The sequence below is a fragment of the Leopardus geoffroyi genome, chromosome C2, assembly GCF_018350155.1.
Source record: "Leopardus geoffroyi isolate Oge1 chromosome C2, O.geoffroyi_Oge1_pat1.0, whole genome shotgun sequence".
NCBI lineage: Eukaryota > Metazoa > Chordata > Mammalia > Carnivora > Felidae > Leopardus > Leopardus geoffroyi.
In genome coordinates this window covers 32028469-32047664 of record NC_059333.1, presented here as the reverse complement: position 1 = coordinate 32047664, position 19196 = coordinate 32028469, and the positions used below count along the sequence as shown (strand labels likewise).

The 19196-nt window shown below is 37.9% G+C and overlaps 1 protein-coding gene across 10 annotated transcripts in view; it reads left to right on the top strand.

The window, feature by feature from the left end:
* ROBO1 (roundabout guidance receptor 1) overlaps positions 1-19196 on the top strand; it is a 1138975-nt gene that overhangs the window by 1077948 nt on the left and 41831 nt on the right. For 7 of the 10 annotated variants that reach the window (XM_045501664.1, XM_045501662.1, XM_045501668.1 and 4 more), the window contains 4 exons: positions 2284-2455; positions 6852-7049; positions 11401-11427; positions 13003-13045. In XM_045501664.1, the coding sequence (XP_045357620.1) occupies positions 2284-2455; positions 6852-7049; positions 11401-11427; positions 13003-13045 (440 nt within the window). The remainder of the gene's footprint in view (positions 1-2283; positions 2456-6851; positions 7050-11400; positions 11428-13002; positions 13046-19196) is intronic. The other 3 variants (XM_045501663.1, XM_045501671.1, XM_045501667.1) reach the window with 1 other exon arrangement.

The following is a 19196-nucleotide window of genomic DNA, read 5'->3' as shown; positions in this document are numbered from 1 at the left end:
GGTACAATAAAAACTAATTTAGGGTCATGAGATGTAGCCTATCAATGAATCTATATTATAGGAAAGGCTTAATGATCCATGATAAATGAAGAAGTGATTGATTGAATCAGGGGAATCTCAATAGAAAATAGCTTTCACAGGTCTTTTTTTCCAACATATGTGTAAACATATTGCATACTAAAAGAATTTTAACTGCAAAACATGTATTTCCGTAGATCCTGCTTTGTATTCCCGTGATACCTGAGTATTTTTCTAGTTACTATCTAAACTGTGATACGAGTTTATCTCCCATATATGAATATTTTAGTCTGTGTCCATTGATAGGAAAATGATGTTAAAAAGGTGAACACATTTATCTTCTACAGGCAATTGCATACTAACATCAGAATCACTTGTGGACTCATTTTCCAAGTATAGGTACCTGACCACCATTCTGAGAGATTCTGATTCAGTAGGTCTGATACGTGTTTTGGTAGATCTTTCCAAGGTGATTCTAATGTGCACACTTGGTAAGACCCAAATAAAGACCATCAATGTTCTTTTGAGTAGCAAATTGGTTTGTAAAACAACTAGATATACTGAGTTTAATTTAGGTCTAATATTTTCTTAAAATGATTTTTAAAAACAAACTGAAAACCTCTTTATGAAATTTGCATATATTTTTAAAGGGTGACATTTTATAGTATTTAAAATAGTGCAGTGAATGCCCCTCAAGTGTTCTAAGATATTTCAAATTAGATCTTCTAGTGTAATTGAGTCGTTAAAAGGTACTAGTCTCTACGATGTAAGTGTTTTCTCATGAATATCAAGGTTATCTCAATACTGGGGAGTGACAGGATGCTATGGTTCAGTCCAGAAAAATGAACTGTTATAGAGATTATTAAGGATTTAAAATGAGGTGATGTCTCAGCTCTCAAGTAAAATTGTGTAATGTAGGCATTTTCCCCTAAGAGCCAAAGCTCATTTCTCTCCAGAAGAAATGCAAAAGGGTGGATTTCACTTAACTTCATGGTCAATTTAAAATAATAAAATGCCTTTGAAAACCTGATTGACTGGTACAAAATCAGTTTGTGGCTTTGGTTCAGCTGAGTAATGTAATTGGGGGAGGAAAAAATCACAAAGGAGTCTTTATTTCCAAATGGTCAGATCCTGGTATAGAGTCTGACCATTTGTTGGTGTTATGTATTGAAACGATATTAAAATAATGTTAACCGCCAAAGAAAAAAATAAATGGTGGTTGCCTACATGATAGGAGACACTGGTACTCTTTCTTGGGTTTATTTTAAATCCCATTCCGTATTACAGTTTAGACAATAGGCTACTTGAAACTAATCCTACATCTTGCTCGAGGACATCGTAAAGAATAGAGAGTGTGTTTTACTACTCCATGGTCCATTTTCTTGTGGCAACTGAGTCCAAATGCTGTCATGCACCATATCCTACTTCTTGAACATTGCTGAGGGTCACTCTGATTAAATAATCCTTTAGTGAAATTTAAATTAAGGATTACTGTGTAGTTCAGATATCTTAATTTCCTTAAAATAATTTCCCGTCGCAAATATCCTTATCAAAGTTATTGAGCTATACACTAATTTTCTTATTGGAAGAATATTTTTCTTTCAAATACGTGTTGTTATTTTTCATTGTCTCATATATGTTATCAAGGACTCACACACCACAGGCTGAGTAGACTCCTAGGAAGACCCTTTCTCCTTGTATCCAGTTTTATTTATTTACTTTTCACTAAACTCTATAACTCTACACCGAACATGGGGCTCAAACTTGGGACCCAGAGACCAAGAGTCACATGCTGTAGTAATTGAGTCAACCAGGTACCCCTGTCCAGTTTTGTTATAAATAGCCATATTTATACAAAGGTACTTTAGATTAAGTTATTGATCTTTATCTGTACATACACAGCTTTTTGCAAAGCCTTTTTGGCAAATAATTTCTAGGTGTTTAAAAAGAAAGAAAACACCCTGTTGATTTGGACTGATAATAAGAACCTGTGTCTTTGAGCAAAAATGTATAGACTTTCCCATTATAGTCCTTTCAAAGTATATGAGACAATTTAGAGAGGTTTTGAAGGTACTGCTAACCTGAGGTTTGACGGGGAGAGGCCTCTCAGAACTAGATCCTAGGGAAAAATGACTTTTGCAGCATCCTGTATTAGGTTCATGATGAGTCTGAACTTGGTCTAGGTCTAAAACTGAAATGCTATGCTGATCTTTGCGTTCACTTAAATAGTTTACCAGCTTAACATTCCTTGTTCTCTTCTTAAAGGTTTGGTGTCTGGGCAATGAAACTAGATATCATATAAACAAGACAGTAGATGGTTCCACCTTTTCTGTGGTCATCCCTTCTCTGGTTCCTGGGATCCGGTACAGCATAGAGGTGGCAGCCAGCACTGGGGCCGGGGCCGGGGTGAAGAGCGAGCCACAGTTCATCCAGTTAGGTGAGTGCCAGTACAGATCGGCTTTGACAGTCTGTTGCTGTATCCATTGTCCTGCCTTTGTTTTTTGTTGGTTGGTTGGTTTGTTGGAAATAGAGCTGCAACAATATATTTCATAAATGCAGAAAAATATATACAAGTATATAATTAGGTAAATATAGAATAGACCATATAATATTATGATTACATAAATGTATATAATATATATCACAACTAAACTTAAACTTAGCCGAGCACACATTTTAAATTATATTTTAAGCAAAGGCTGTCAGCATTCATTGTCATCCTAATTCTATCCTTTTCTTTTCTTTTTTGGTCTATTCAACAAATACTATTAATTGAGAACCAAGGATACCTCAGTGGGTAAGAAAGACAGTCTGAACATTCATGGAATTTATAGTGATTTGGATGAAAAAAATAAATTCCCATGAAAAAGTTACACTAGGTATTAGAAGTTTAAGCAATATGCAACTTATATTTACCATTTTGGTGTCTGTTTTTTTTTTTTTTTAAGTTGTTATTTATATTGAGAGAGAGAGAGATAGGAGAGAGTGGGGAAGAGGCAGAGAGAGGGACAGAAAGAGAATCCCTAATAGGCTCCACACTGTCAGTGCAGAGCCTGATGAGGGGCACGATCCCACAAACTATGAGATCAAGAGCCAAATGCTCAGCCAAGCCAGCCTGGGCTCAAGCCACCCAGGCACCCCGTTTTTGGTGTCTATTTAAAATTTTAATTGCTTTTTATAACAAAAGATAGATTCAAATGTCAAAGAGAATGGGAATATGGTTATATGCTAATTACTTAGATAGTTAAATACAATATGTGCTTCAAAAGTGGTTAGATGAATTAAAAGAAAAAAAGAAAACTTAACAGAGAAGCATTGTAACAACACTCTCCTGTAGTCAATGTCACATGAATACAAAATACAAATTAGTAAGTGGTTACTAGAAAAATGTAAAGCAAATAATAACAAAACAGCAACAAATACAACTATAAATGGAAAGGGAAAAGAAAAGTGTCAATATTAAGAGGCTACATTTAAATTACAAAAGATGCTGAGAGCCCAGTCAACATTGTGTCTGTTCATTTCAGATCCCAAGTTAAGCATTAATAAGATTTTATGTCCATTTCTAAATTATGGAAAAGGATCAGATATATGCATTTTTTATACTTCACAGATAAGTGCATAGTATTTTTGCATTTGGATGATAATTGATGACATTCAAGACATCATTTCAAAACAAAATTAAGAAACATTTGGCTTTGAATAAACTGTGTTGTATAAGCTTTACATTCAATTTGGAAACTGCTATCATTGTTCCGTTGTTAAGACAATGCTATCTTCTCTAGTAGATGTCCTTGCCGAACTTCTGTGGTATAACACAATAAAGTCCACCTGAAGTGCGGTAATTGTGGGGTAGGACCCTGTTCCATCTAGACATGGAGGGTCACGGGCTGACGAGGCTTAGCTTTATTTGACGTGGAGCTTCCAAGGTTGACCCAAGGCCAGCAGAAAGAAAAAGAAACACATAGTGTAGGGGAAGATTTAATGGTGCAGATCTAGAAATAGTGCACGCCTCCTGCCCAGGACTCGAGTCACGTGATTCCAAATAGACGAATGGGGACACCACAAAATGAAGTCACTGGTGAGGGAGCTACCTCCCGAAAACTCTATGCTATGGCAATAACATTCCAACCTTCAGAGGGGAGCTTGCTGCATCCGCCAGAGCCATGGACCAGAATTCGAGTTGGGAATTATCTTTTTAAACAGTGATTACATGTGCAACCTTTAGGTGGAAATAGTTTCATGATTTATTTCAGGATCATTTATTACAAAATTCCAAATAATACAGGTAACTAAGAGAATTACTTGATACAATTTTAGGTGAGGTAAGGGAAAAACAGTCTCAGTATAGACCTTTTACTCAGTCGCCCACTTTTATGAAGTGTCAGTACTAACTTATTAAAATTGATATTATAAGTTACACCGTGATGACCTTATACATTGTTGATGTCACTTACCTACTTTTGTAACATGTGATTTTAGTCCTGTGTTTTCAGAGCTGAATTGGGAAAGGCCCATGTGTAATTTTATTTATTTAAGATTTAAATCAAGGGATTTGAGGGTCAAATTGGTTTTCTTGAAATTATAAATGTGTTCCAGTTTTCCATATCTTAATATAGCCTCAGCTGCAGTGAGACAAAGACTGAGATGCAGAGTGGCCGTTATAATTCATTAGTCACACCACACTTTATTCTCTTAAGCCCATCTGGTCGCTTGCATGGAACCTCTCTTAGCTGTCTCCATAAAATCTGAAGCTACCCAACTTAACCTTGCACAAATAGCCATGAAATCTATAAACTTAGTAGATACAAAAAGTGTATCAGGAAAAAAAAAAAAAAAGAATAGGTCTGCTTGGGGAACTCGCAGAGGATGAAGTGCTTTTATGATAACTCTAGATAAAAGAGCCTGGAACATGAAATGAAACATTCAGTCAACAAACTGTTGAAAGCAGGTAACTGAGAGAATTTATAAAAATAGGCTTTTCCGGCTTGACCCTCCACAGAATAAAATCTGGGATTCTGTTCAAAAAAAAGGAAAAAAAAAATAATACCACACACACACACACACACACACACACACACACACCCCTGTGAGTAGCAGTGTAGCTACCATTTTACATAGAAAGGGATGTTTCCTTAGCCACCGAATGCTGCTTATTTGTCTAACCAATGTCTTATTGGGACATAATATCATCTACTAAGAAAAAAATCATCTGTAGATTTTTTTTTTCTGTTGGAGAAATGTTATTCCTAGATAATAAGCTATCGTAGTTATTTTTCTGAAAAAAAAAGGGGGGGTGGAATTTTGGACTAGAACAAATGTTTCTATTTTATTTTTTTTTTTTTAACGTTTATTTATTTTTGAGACAGGGTGAGACAGAGCATGAACAGGGGAGGGTCAGAGAGAGGGAGACAGAATCCGAAGCAGGCTCCAGGTTCTGAGCTGTCAGCACAGAGCCCGACGCGGGGCTAGAACTCACAGACCGCGAGATCATGACCTGAGCCGAAGTCGGCCGCTCAACTGACTGAGCCACCCAGGCGCCCCAAAATGTTTCTATTTTAAAACAGGTTAATTACCAGAACATTTTCAGACTGTAAGAAAGCACCAGCCCTGATGAAATGGACAAACCCTTCTTGTTTCACCAGATGTTGTGGGGGAGGAACATTAAAACTACAGACGCTGGTGGGAATTCTGCCCACTGGGCCACCTTGGTGTTGCCATCAAGTCAGAGCCCATGAAGTAGGGTATGGCTCTGATGACAGCACAGCACTTCCAGTTCTCCATAGACTCTGCTAACTGCTCTGTGTGACTTGACGGAATGGTGGGCTTAGACAACGAATCGTAGTGGGTTTAAACATGAATGCAAAAATAAGTACATTTGAATAGCCATCAATCCCATCGATTTCAAATTCTTGAATTGAGATAACAAAACACAAACCTTTTTGGCTTGATAACACTTGATAGTTCTTGTCCATATTCAATGTTCTTATATCTGTTGTTGATCACGGCTATTATTTTAAAAAGAAAGAGATGACTTGAAAAAAAAAACTGTGGGACACCTGGTTCGTTCATTCAGTAGACCATCCAACTCTTGATCTCGGGGTTGTGAGGTCAAGCCCCATGTTGGGTATAGAGATTACTTTTAAAAAATAAGAATATTATTCATAGTTATTTCAGTGGTAAGGTTATCTTAATTTTTCTTTGGTTTTATATTAAACTAAATTTTATAGACCCTTTGAACATAGGCCCAAATAACGTGTTTATAAGACATTTTAGAGTCTTAAAATAATAGCCTATACAATCGGGGTATAGGGACAAGGAAAGTATACACTGTTTTTTTCAATATAGACCTTAAGAAGAGGAAATAACCTTTTATTTGTTAATATTTTAAAACCTATAGAAGTCTGAGACAGTTTATATCTTTTTTATTACAACTTATTTGATACTCCTTATTTATATACTATTGTTGACATATTTCACTTTTTAGATTTATAGTTTTGTATTTATCTCAGCACTAACCTGTGAAAGTTCATCTAAGCAATAAGCTGCAGAGTTTTCTGGAGTAAAAAATAGAAATTGTGTGCCATTGTCTTTGTTTTTAAATATAGTCCATAAAATTACCGTATCATATGTGTTTTGTATGAAGATAAAGTGAATATAATTTTGCTGACAATCTCCTGGACTATTTTAATTAAGAGAGGTGGATGTCACAGAATAAAAGACAGAAATTACTATTCAAAATTTGACAAAATAATGATAGCCACCTTAGATGAGTATTCATTCATTGTCTCATTGACTTTTAAACCCACATTAATCCAAAGATGGCATTTCAGATTCTCATGGGAACCCTGTGTCGCCTGAAGACCAGGTCAGCCTCGCTCAGCAGATCTCCGATGTGGTGAAGCAGCCAGCGTTCATTGCCGGAATCGGGGCAGCCTGCTGGATCATCCTCATGGTGTTTAGCATCTGGCTTTATCGGCACCGCAAGAAGAGAAACGGGCTGACTAGTACTTACGCGGGTATCAGAAAAGGTACTACCTTTCCTACGTTTTCCATTTTGTAATATGTTTGTGTAACTCCTGATTTTAATCTGTGACCCCAGAATATTCATGACTATATATCTCCTGTAGTAAATTATTTTCATATAGAAGGATTTTCAAAAGTGCTTTTATTGTATTGTCATCTCCACCCGTTGACTCCTCTTGATTAGCAGCACTTCCAACAAGGGTTTGTGCGTTTCAGGCTCAATTCCTTTAAAATAGATTTCACCAAGGTAGGTCCACCCTTGTTTGTTATACCATCTCCTGTGCTTTGGGGGAGTTACTCCATGGTGTTACATTCTTGAAGAAATGTTTTAGCCTCGTTGTCCCAGGAATTGTAAATACAAGCTCTGCACTGAGTTTAAACGGAGTGCTGTTGTTTTTGTGAAGCTGAAGAGGTTATTTGTAAACTAATTATTTTATGATTATTTCTGATGGTCTATCAAATAGTTATTTCTTACTGAACATGGAATGCCCAGCTAAATGATGTGCCTCCATTTGCAGAGAGGAGTGTTTATTTTTTTTTTTTATTGCTGTATTTAAAGTTGCGGAGTTGAATATCAATATGCCGTTAATTAGTGGTGAGGATTTCGTTACAAATGTGTTGATAGTTTTAGAAGAAAGAGTTTACCTGGCTGCTGTTAGTTACAATTGTATGGATGAACTGAGTACACCAAGAATTTTCAGACACCTTCGCCATACATGCCTTTGAAGTCTGCACATTGGTGATTTGTATTTTTTATTCTTTGATAAGATTTGTGAACGTTCTCAGGCAAATAATCCTCCCTGCCCCCACCTTCCAAACAAATATATTAATCAATTCTGGGCCTCTGATATGGACTATAGGTAGTGTGAGTGAAGGTTCTGGCTATCTGGGGAGAGGCCCAATTTATGTCTTTAGTCCAACTAAATTATTTATACTGCTCCTTTTTTGCTCTCAAAACTGTCCTGGTTTATATGACACATTACACATTCACCCTAGTCACAGGGCTTATATGCAAATCTAAGACAACACTTTTGCTTTGCTGCAAATTTAAAGGGAATTACCGATAAACACATCCCCTCCCCCCACCATCACCACCCTTTAGAAAACCGTCAACAGAATTTTTGAAGGGAACATTTCCTAAGTGTCTTGGCTAAGCCCTTTCTCTAATCAGTTATAGGCAAAGTCAGAATTTGTGGTGCTAGCTAGAACTTTTCTCAATGAGAAGTTCTCTTGACGGTCCCTGTACACTTATAAAACAGCCTGGAGAAGCAGTCTAAAATATTAGTGCTCTCAGTCACAAGGGATCTTGGCAAGAAAGAGTGTGCACAACTTCATCACCGTGCTGCAAAAATAAATGAATGTGCCTCCTGCCTGTGGGTGCGCAGCATTCTGTGTAGGTACACTCGCTGCAGCATTACCATCCTTAAAAATGTTTTTTTTTTCAGATATGTATTCTGTCTAGAGATGAAGCAAAATGTCAGTATCCCTGCCTGTGAAATGGAAAATGAGGGCTTGGAGGTTACTGCAAAGGGAGCTGGCGCTCATTATGTATACAAAGCAGGACAATGTCCCTCACATGTGTCACCACATAAAACCTTTGACTAAATGGCAATGCCGAGAAGGGGCTTGCGGGTGTCCCTGTGTCGTGGGGCAGGGAAGGGGCAGGGGTGTTGGGAGCTGTGTTTTGAAATCCAGCTTGAAGAGGATAAGTGATTTAATTAACGCACAGATGAGGACTCTCTTGAATTCTCCGGGAATCTTGTACTTCTTAGTGCCATAAGGTGCTGTAGCTGTACAGTCATAACAATTGAATGCTCTGTATTGTCTTGAAATCTAAATATGTGACATGAAACCCACTTCCTCTCTGAAATTTCTCTTCTTCCACTAATGTACTTTAAGCATGCTGGCAGATGCCTATGTGCTCTTTGTGCAAAACCTATTAAACTAATATCATTGTCCTTTTAACTAGCTTGTGTTAAAGCAGAAATCATAGAACATAATTACAAATGTAATTGGTGAGCATTCGATTCAGCTTTCCCATTTTGCCTTGTTGGCACTTTTTCATAATTCTGTTTCCATGCAATTCAAAAAAAAAAAAAAAGTGCATCCTGAAACCTTGAATTGTCTCTGCCAAAACAATGCCAGTAATTAAAAGAAAAAACGAGATGAAGCATTTCAAAGAAATAGACATGAAAGAACCTATTGCCCTATAAACCATCAAGCCAGAGTGTGACTTTGGGTGACAGTGAGCATTTTTAAACATCCCCAGTTATCTGTAGATAAACCCTATGCTGGAACATTCCATGTCCCTTTTCCACATGTATTCACACGGTGCACCAGCATCACTGGGTAAAAAGAGATTATTGTATTATCAGAGGCTTTGAAAATTAAGTTGTTTTTTGGGGTACAGGCTGTAAAAATTTCACTTAGATGGACTTCTTTTCATCTCTCCTTCAATTCCTTTAACTGGGTTGGCAGTTAGCTAAGAGTACAGACAAGGAGCTTTCATATTGTCGCTATGTCCTTATGACTGCAAATTAATGCTCAGGCACTTGAATAGCTTCACTTTCCAATGTACCTTGTATTATTATTATTATTATTATTATTATTATTATTATTATTTATGAAGACTTGTTACTATGACTCTGAATTTTTGATTGTAGCTAAATTACATTGACTCTCTGAAAAGACCTAACTGAAAGAAAACACAGCCCGGGAGACCGCGGCTGTGCTCCAAACGAAGGCCAGTGTGTAAATTGGGTACACAGCATTGAGGGTTTCGTTTTTGTTCCTTCTAGTGTGCTCAGAGATAAAACGGTTTGGTGAAAAGTGACAATTGTGCAGCAAGCCCCAGCGTTAACAGTTAGCAGCCCCAAAGGCTCTAATCCCAAAGTAAATTTCTGGGAGACATTCATATGTGAAGTGGAAAATACATTTTTTGGCAACTTGATGATCCACGATAAGGAATTGGTATTCTAGTTTGTGTGAATTAAGGATTTCTCAGGCACAAACTTTAGTCTTCAAGAAAGCAGCATAGATTCCCTTGCTGTCTTTGCCAGGTCAGTGTTTACTTTTGATTAATGCGAAGAGCTTGGGAAATGAGTCAGCCCCCTCCCTCCAGGAAATGACACGGAAACACTAGTGGTGTTATCCAACACCCAGCATTTGGGAGGAGGTGGGAAAAATGGGGGAGGCAAGGCTGCCACTTTTGAGGTCTGCAGTTGAACTTCAGGCATTATTGACGAGATGAAGATTTATAACTGCAGAGAGAGCGAAGGCTTTCAGTGGGGCGTTATTGTTGTGTTGTTAGCTTCTGGGGTGACGTTTAAAAACTGCTCAGCCTACTCGGAGAAGGCTTCTACATGTGAACTAGAATAGAGAAATTGAAGTTTAAAACTCCCCATTTTTTCCCATTCACAAATTTCCACAATGATAAAAACATAGTATTACACTGTTTACGTGATAAGGTGTCAGGCATTTCTTGGCAGTTCAGTTTTATGGTTCTCTTTGTTTCAGTTCGCTCTTGCCTTCTTTCTTCCCTCTCTTCCTCATTTCTTTCTCTTTGTTCCTTCTTTCTCTTCCTTCCCTATTCCTTCCTTCCCTCCCTCCTCCCTCCTTCCTTCCCTCCCTCCCTCTCTCCTTCCTCCCTTCTCTCCCTTCCGTCCCTCCCTCCCTCCTTCCTTTCATCCCTCCCTCCCTCTCTCCTTCCTCCCTCCCTCCCTCCCTCCCTTCCTTCCTTCCCTCTCTCCCTCCCTCCTTCTGTCCTTCCTTCCTTCCTTCCTTCCTTCCCTCCTTCCCTCCCTTCATTCCCTCCCTTCCTCCCTCCCTTCCTCCCTCCCTTCCTCCCTTCCTTCCTTCCTTCCTTCCTTCCCTCCCTCCCTCCCTCTCTCTGTCTCTCTCCTTCTCTTAATAATGAATACTTAAGTCCACCTATTAGTTCACTTTAATAAGCATTTACTTTCAGATTTCTAGATAAGGTTCAATCAAGACCCTGATAATACTTGTTTGAGAATCCATCAACCAATGTTTAGAAATGATTAATAGTAGAGGATTCCTGTTTGTACTAAAGCCGGGAGCTAAATCCTTGTCACTAAATGCAGGGTCATTCACAGGCTAACCCAGCACGACTCCCCGCTGTACTAGAATGCCAGACGCTTCAAAATGGTACCTGTAGAGACAAGCCTCTTCTTTGAACCTCAGATTTGGTTTTATCCATCTATCAGAGCATCAGAACTGCTGGCTTAGTTATTTACATTTGTTTTATGTTCAGCTGTCTGCTTGATTTATACTAATGTGATGTGTTCCCTTTCTCTCTTCAGCTTAATAACTGGTTTATATTTTGTTTTGATTTTTCAGTCCCGTCTTTTACCTTCACACCAACAGGTACATATTTGCACTTAGCCTCCTCCTCTCCTTTGTTGGTTTGGCATGTGTTGTACTATTGTGTTTCTGTTTTTATTTCATTTTCTGCAGTTAGTTGGGGGAAAGGACTTAAAATGGAATACGGTCCTTCATTTACTCATGTCAGGCATGCATTTGAAGTAGAAATGATTGGTGTTGCCTTTCATCCGTTTAATACAGTTATTTATTCATGATTCCACATCGCATCCTAGCCTTGTTTGCACGTGTTTCATTAGATAGACACTCTGTTTCTACCCTCAGCATGATTTAACATGCTAATGATCTTATTGATTATTTCATACTTGGCAGTGCATTTTTTTACCCTTCACTTAAGCCTTTATGTTTTCCAACAAAAATTTCTCTCCCTTGCAATTCTCTGTCCACAGAATCAACATTTTTAAAGAGAGTCAAAATACCCAGCACATGTGAAAGATAAAACTTTTTATTTTCCTGAAGTCAGAATCCTAATATTTTGTTCTATTCAATTTCTTTCAAAGTGGGTCCTCTTCCTTCACATCACCTTTTAGTAAAAGATGTACCTGTAGTCTTGCCTCCTCGGTTTTAATCCATTTAAAGTAATCACTGGAAGCAGTTATCTCTCCTTAACACACTCCCCGTTTGGAGTTCTTCTAAGTAGCAGAATTTGGCAGCTTTTAGAAACATGTTTCTTCTTAGAAAATGTGTCTGTATTTACAGAAAAGCTAATCTTCTTAACCTCTTGCCTAACTGTGTGCAAATCTGTATTTGTTATTGCTAAATTTTTATACCCATAATTCATTAGGCTGAGAATGCTTCCAAGAGCATTAAAATATAGTTTCACTATATGTACACATGTCTGATGAAAATGTAATGGGAAAGGGTTCTACAAGCCACAAGAAAAAATAGGTCGTATTAATTAACTGCCACAACTTGACATATATCTTTGTGTGTAGAGAGAGAGAAGGTTTATTTGCACATTTATCTTTGTCTTTCTGGTACTTCTTCTGGGAAAATAGCCTAGTCATTTTTTCCCCCAAATTTAAGATTCCAAATATGTATTTATATGTTTATATATATACACACGTATATATATATATATTGCTCATATATATACATATATATACGTGTGTATATATATAAATACATATATATATGTGTGTATATATATATATACATATATATATATACGTATATATAATCATGAAATCATATGATCTAATAATTTAAAGTAGAAAACTATGGGAATGGGAATGTAGCAATGCATAATAGTTATATTTAATAAGACTGCACTGAAGTTTGCTTTTACTTAGTTCTTAACTTTATTGGCACATTAAGAAAATAAGAGTAACATATTTAATGTTATACAATCTTAAAAAATATTAGTTGAATCAGAAATCTACTTTCTGTGATGGTTTTTGTAATGCTTCTAGGTAGAAAGGGAGAAAATATTCCATTTTAAGAAAGATGCTCATGGATGTGATAGCATTTGATATTTAACATAAACCTGTCTATTAATTGTTTCTTTCTCTCTCTCTCTCTTTTTTTTTTTTTTTTTTTTTTTTTTTTGTAATATTCTAGTAACTTATCAGAGAGGCGGTGAAGCTGTAAGCAGTGGAGGGAGGTAACTATCCTGCTTGTTTTGTAGATCCTAAGGGAAATTCCAGGTATCTCATCTTGGCTCCCTCAATGACATCACTTTCTTTGCATAAAAGGTTGAAGTTGAGGATGAAATTTGTTCAAATCTTTTAGAAATACGCCATTCCGCTGTGCTTGTGGAACCGAGCTGGTTTGTATACAAAAGCAGTTGATTGGAGCTGTTGCATCTCAGTGAATGGACACCAGAGGGCGCACGTTAACCGGGAAAGACAAACTTGCTGATTTAGCGAATGATTAAAAGGAGTTAAAGTAATTAAGCAATGGCATTTATGAAGATTAAGAAATATAGCTAGTTAACAGATACTATCAAAGAGAAAGTGTTCATTTGAAAACCTGCTGAACACAGCATTTGCTCATAAGTTGTTGTAGGTTAGGTTTGTTTGTTGTTGTTGTGAATTCAACATAGTTCAGCTCTCGCGTTGCAGGAAAATATGTTGAGATAAAAGAAGAAATCTGGGTAGCTTGTTAATACAGAGATGTTTTCCCTCTAATTAAAATGAACCTCAATCCTATATTTATGATTTTTTGTAATTATTATTCAGTGAACTTTAATATATTCACAGAGAAATCAGAAATTGATGTGACAGGCAGCTTAAAAGAGCTGAAAAAAGGTATATGTATGTGAGCCACGCTTCTGCATTTTCTATAATAAGATGATTTTTTTCCCCAAACCAGCAACATCTAGCTTAAAGTGTAAGAACAAAAATCTTCCAACCAAAACCATTTTATAATTCAAATTGAATGAACTTACTGGGTGTTCGGCTTTGCACAGTTGGATGTTGTGGATGGAATTGGAATAGACAAAAACGAGTAAAATACTCCAAGAAGCATACCATCTGATGAAAAAATTACTGAATTTAGTATATGACAAAGAATGATTTTTAAAACAACGTTGATCACCTTTAACCAGTGCTGCACAAATTTGGGTATCGAGGGCTAACCTTTTCTTCCCAGGTACCCTTGCTAGCTTGCTGTTTTCATTCCTGTGAAACAAAGCCAGTCCCTGAAAGACTGAAAGCTAGGAGGTCTTCATAAGGAAGAAATTCACTTGATTCAGGAATTAAACCAGAGCCTGGTTTTGCATCCAGGAGAATTCCATCTAAATTGTAGCCCAGATAGTCATGAAACAGCCGCTGGGCATCACAACATTCTCTCGTGGATAAATCTGGATGGCCTGATTATAGAACCAGCTCTCTACATGTGTATGTTCATGACTGTAGACTTTCGCTTTTATCTTAACCATAGCACACAAAGTGTGCTGCACTAGCTTCTGTACATGGGCACATGTACAGACTGTCTCTCACTCTTCTCTCTCTCTCTCTCTCTCTCTCTCTCTGTCACACACACACACACACACACACACACACGCCCACACGTAAAATATTGCTGGTTGTTGTTCTAAATGGATTTACAACCTAGATAGAGCAAGTTATCAAACAGGAACTAATGGAAGGAATCCATAGTTACAAATAGCAAGTTTCTATGGCAGGACTGAAAAATTACAAGCTATCAACTGAAAATTAACAGACTGAACTAACTGTCCATTTGGAAAGCTTGCTGTATTACCATACAGAAGTAACCTTTAAAATTTAAAAATAGGATAACAGTGAAACTTCTGTATTTCAGATACCAAATATTTTAAAAGTAAAATAGCAAATGAAATGACAAAAGATGCTGGAATATTACAGAGGCAACAGATAAATAAAGATCTTAGAATCCGTGCTCAAAATGATAGCTACAGACACAATTTTAAATGTATTTATTCATCGAACGTATTTATTGAATGTCTACCATGTGACAGGCACCGTTCTAGTTGCTTGGGATGCATCGGCGAGCAAGTCAATAAAAATTCCTGTTCTTGTGAACTTTACATTAAGTATGGGAGATAGAAGATAAATAATAAAGATTAAAAAAGTCAACTACAGTATCAGCAGTTGGTAAGGGCTTTAGATAGAGCAGAAGAGGAATCAGAGGTACTTTAGGAAGAAGTCTCATTTCCTAGCCAGAGTATGTATGTGGAGGGGGAGGGGGAGTTGCAGTGGGTGCACATGTATATCTGTGTTCTACGATTCCGTGTGGGAAGAGAAGGGGCAGTGATCCAAACTCCTGCACTGTCTCCTCTCTTGTCCATACCTTAAACACTGGTTTCCCTCAGGCATCTCAGACTCTGTGACCCTGCTCTGACCCTCCCACCTCATTCGGTTCATGATACCTAAGTTAAAATTTCTTTTTTTTTTTTTTTTGATGTTTATTTATTTACTTTTGAGAGAGAGAGAGAGAGAGCACGAGAGGGGGAAGGGCAGAGAGACAGAGAGAGAGAATCCCAAGCAGGCTCCACATTGTCAGCTCAGAGCGCGATACGAGACTGGAACTCATGAACTGAGATATCATGACCTGAGCCAAAATTAAGAGTCCAACGCTTAACCCAGTGAGCCACCCAGATGCCCCACCCAAATCACAATGTCCAGTCGTCCTTTCTTCTGCATCCATCATTGCCTTTGTTGAGCCCACTTTTTACCCCCTTCACTATCGCAACACTGTTTCACATGCAACACTTGTTCTCCCCTGCCTAATCTGTCTCAAAAGCTCCCAGCAGCCCTTCCTTCATCTATGTTCATCAGCACTACTTCCTGTTTATTCCTTTGCCCATTGCAGCCAAAATGGTATTTGGAAATGCATGTTGATCATGTCTCTAAGTTGTTCCAGAGCCTGCCTTTAATAGAACCCGCCATGTTTAAAATACCAAGTCCAAATTCAGCATAGCACGTGAAGCCAGCAACCTTTAGTTTTTGCAGGTCTGTTTCCCACGTCTAAGTGCCACACCCTACAGTCCAGTGTCAGCCCACCTGCCACTCGCCCCTGTTAGATTCTCTTACATATCTTCATTTCATCAGCCTGGAATGTGTTGCCCTCCCGTGTCTGTTTCCTGAGCTTCACCTGCTGTATTCTCCGTGAACTTTTGCGCTGTGCAGATACCACAGTTAAGCACCTAACATAAGGTAATGCAGTGATCTTTTGTGTATATCAGGGTTCCGCAGATTAGGGCTCCTGGGTCAAGTCCAGTCGGCCACCTGTTTTGTAAATAAAGTTCTATAGGAATACGGCCAGACTTATTTGTTAATGTGCTGTCCAGGGCTGCTTTCCCACCACAACAGCAGAGCTGAGTCATTGCAACGGAAATTATAATAAAGGAGAAGGTTGACCCCGAAAATCTTTTCTAGTTCACAAAATTGTGAATGGAGCTCTTCCCAGAAAAGGGAAAAAGAGGGTTGTGGTAAGCAGAGACGGCTGGCTTCCCAACTTAAAAAGGGCCAAAGGCTTGTAATATGATCCAGGAGAGGACCATAGAACTATAAAGTAGCTGTTCTAATTCATTTGTTTTCCCTACCTCAAAAATTCCAGTCACCTCTTCCAAAAACCCTACTTAAAATCCCAACCACAGCATAAACATGGGAACACCCGAGAAATCCTGAAGAAATGAGTAAGAAAATCAAGCCAAACAGGTAGAGAATGCCAATAAACCATTTCCTTGCAGTGGGAGGTGACAAAGAAGCAGAGCTCAGGCCTTGCTTCTCTCTAAAATACTGGCCACTCTTCAACCTATCCCTTGCTCCTTCCAGCACTTCAGAACTCTGTCAGACTATTAAAGGAAAGAGGAGACAGTCCACAGACACTCGTGTACTGTGAGGCCCCGTACCATTTTCTCCAGCCCTGGCACCCTCTAGTATTTTATTTTGTGGTTTAGGATCTTAAATAGGTTGCTGTGTTTTGTTTTGTTTGAGTGAAGTGATTGGAGTATCTGGCGTAAGAGCAGCAGAGGAAATGAAAACTGTTGCTACATAATTATTTAAATGCAATGTCCTCTTTTTCTTTGTGACACAAATTCATCCCCTTCACATAAACTGGAAGATAAGTTTGGGTTTTATGAGCCCTACTGTCTTCCCTTCCCTGATAATATTGTCTTTTGAAAGACAAGGAAGAAATAAACAAAACTCAAATTATTAGTGTGAAAATACAACATCTAATAGTATGAGGTAAAAATATGTATTGTAGACACATTTTAATTACTGTAACCAGAACTGAGTTTTGCTTCTGCTTAATTTCTTATTGTTGGGCAGCTACATCTGCCTCATATATACTGGATCATCTTAAATGCAGAAAAATAGCCTATGAGATTTGTAGTTTAACAAGACCCTAACACCCTTACCATAGTAGTGGCATATGACCTTGACTTTTTCAGACCCCACTGAAATATACACATGGCATTTTAAGGTTCATTATGGGTCAATAATCTATGCTTCACCTTTTTCCCCAAATAATTAGTATTCTAAATACAAGTTAAACCAAAGCCAGAAGGTGAATTGATAATCCTACTTCCTATTGGAAGTCACCCATACATATGGAAAATTCTTTCAGTTTATGATGATATAAAAATGTTCACTTTAAAAGTACTTTCCTGAGGAATCATAAATATTGTCTACTCCTTTTGAAACATAGAAGTCGGCTGAAAAATTTCCACTTGACCCATACACTAGACCCATAATATCTCTACAGTGTCAAATACGGAAATTTATTTTTAATAACTTCTATAGTGACAAGGTTTAAGTTCAAGAGAAAATAAAATAAGGAAAGTTAAAGATGACTAGATGCAGAATTTCTATACCCAACAACTATTTCAAAGGCTCCAGATATCTTTGATACAGTTTGCATTTAAATGTTTTTAATTTCCACAGCTCAGCAAAATTTCTCTTCAAAGCGTTTTTATCAACAATGTTACTAGTATGTTTGCTCAATTTTAACAGCGGTTATTTTGAGTTTCAAGACTGCAGACATTTACCCCACTCGGTCTTTTATATGAGTGTTTAAGGACTTTGGGAAATTTCAGCATGCCCCGCTATGTATGTTTATAGCATCTGGGATTTGAGTGTGGATTCTAGAGCCAGAGTACTTGGGTTTGATCCCAGCCCTGTCACCCACTCAATTCCCAAAGCCATACACAAGTTCCTTAACCTGTGTCTGAGGAGTTTCCTCATCTGTAAAATTTGGATAATAGTAGTAACTACTAGGTAGTTCTAAGAATTAAATGAGTTGATATGTGTGAAGAACTCAGAACAAGATGTCACTCGTTGTAAACAAAGAGCAAATATTCGTTTTTATGACAGATACATATACCCATATGCACACATACATGTGTTTACAGATGTATAAATGATAAATCCATTTCTTCATTTGGAGTGAATTATTCTTCAAATACCCATCACGTACATAGTAAGTTTCCTCAGTTCCTGTGTGTCATGGAACCATGGAGGGTGAAGTGTCAGGTTCTTGCTTCGCAGGTAAATGAGATGCATGGTGATGTCATTTCAACAAAGAAAACGGAACCCTGAAGAAAATGTCTGCAGCATCTCACTGCCAGTCCAATTATGGTGGATCTGACCCCACACCAGGCACTATCACCTCTTTTGCTGAGTTATCAGTCAGAGTCAATGTTGGAAAAGGACATCAGGAATGCCATTCTTTTTTTTTTTTTTCAGTTTATTTATTTTTATGTGGGGGGAAGGGGGGGCAGAGGAACTGAAGTGGGTTCTGTGCTGACAGCAAAAGCCCGATGCGAGGCTCAAACTCATGAACCCTGAGATCGTGACATGAGCCGAAGTCGGACGTGTAACCAACTGAGCCAACCAGGCGCCCCTGGAAGGGCATTCTTCAACTCTACGTCTCTGATGCTAGTGGTACAGGGCTCCCATTAATAACCATGGTTGTGCTTGGTTTTCCCAATGCACAGGGAAAGAGCATTAACATCTGTTGTGCCAAAAAAGACATGAACACTATTTCTTCTAATGGACATTTTTTGTTTTACCAGATTTAATTCAGTAGTGTTCCTTTGTTTATGTAGGAATTTATGGCATTTTACATTGTCACCATCAGAAACTCTTGACAGGTTTACAAAACTGTGCACTGAAACATTGAGGAGGCTCTCTGCAAAATGTCACAGAGCCTCCAACTCTGTTCCTGAAACATGGTTTTGAAGAAAACTATGCAAATGTGCTTCTTGTGAAGGATCCGTTGTCTAAGTAAAGGTGCTTGTTCCGTTTTTTAATGAAGTCGTAAGAAGA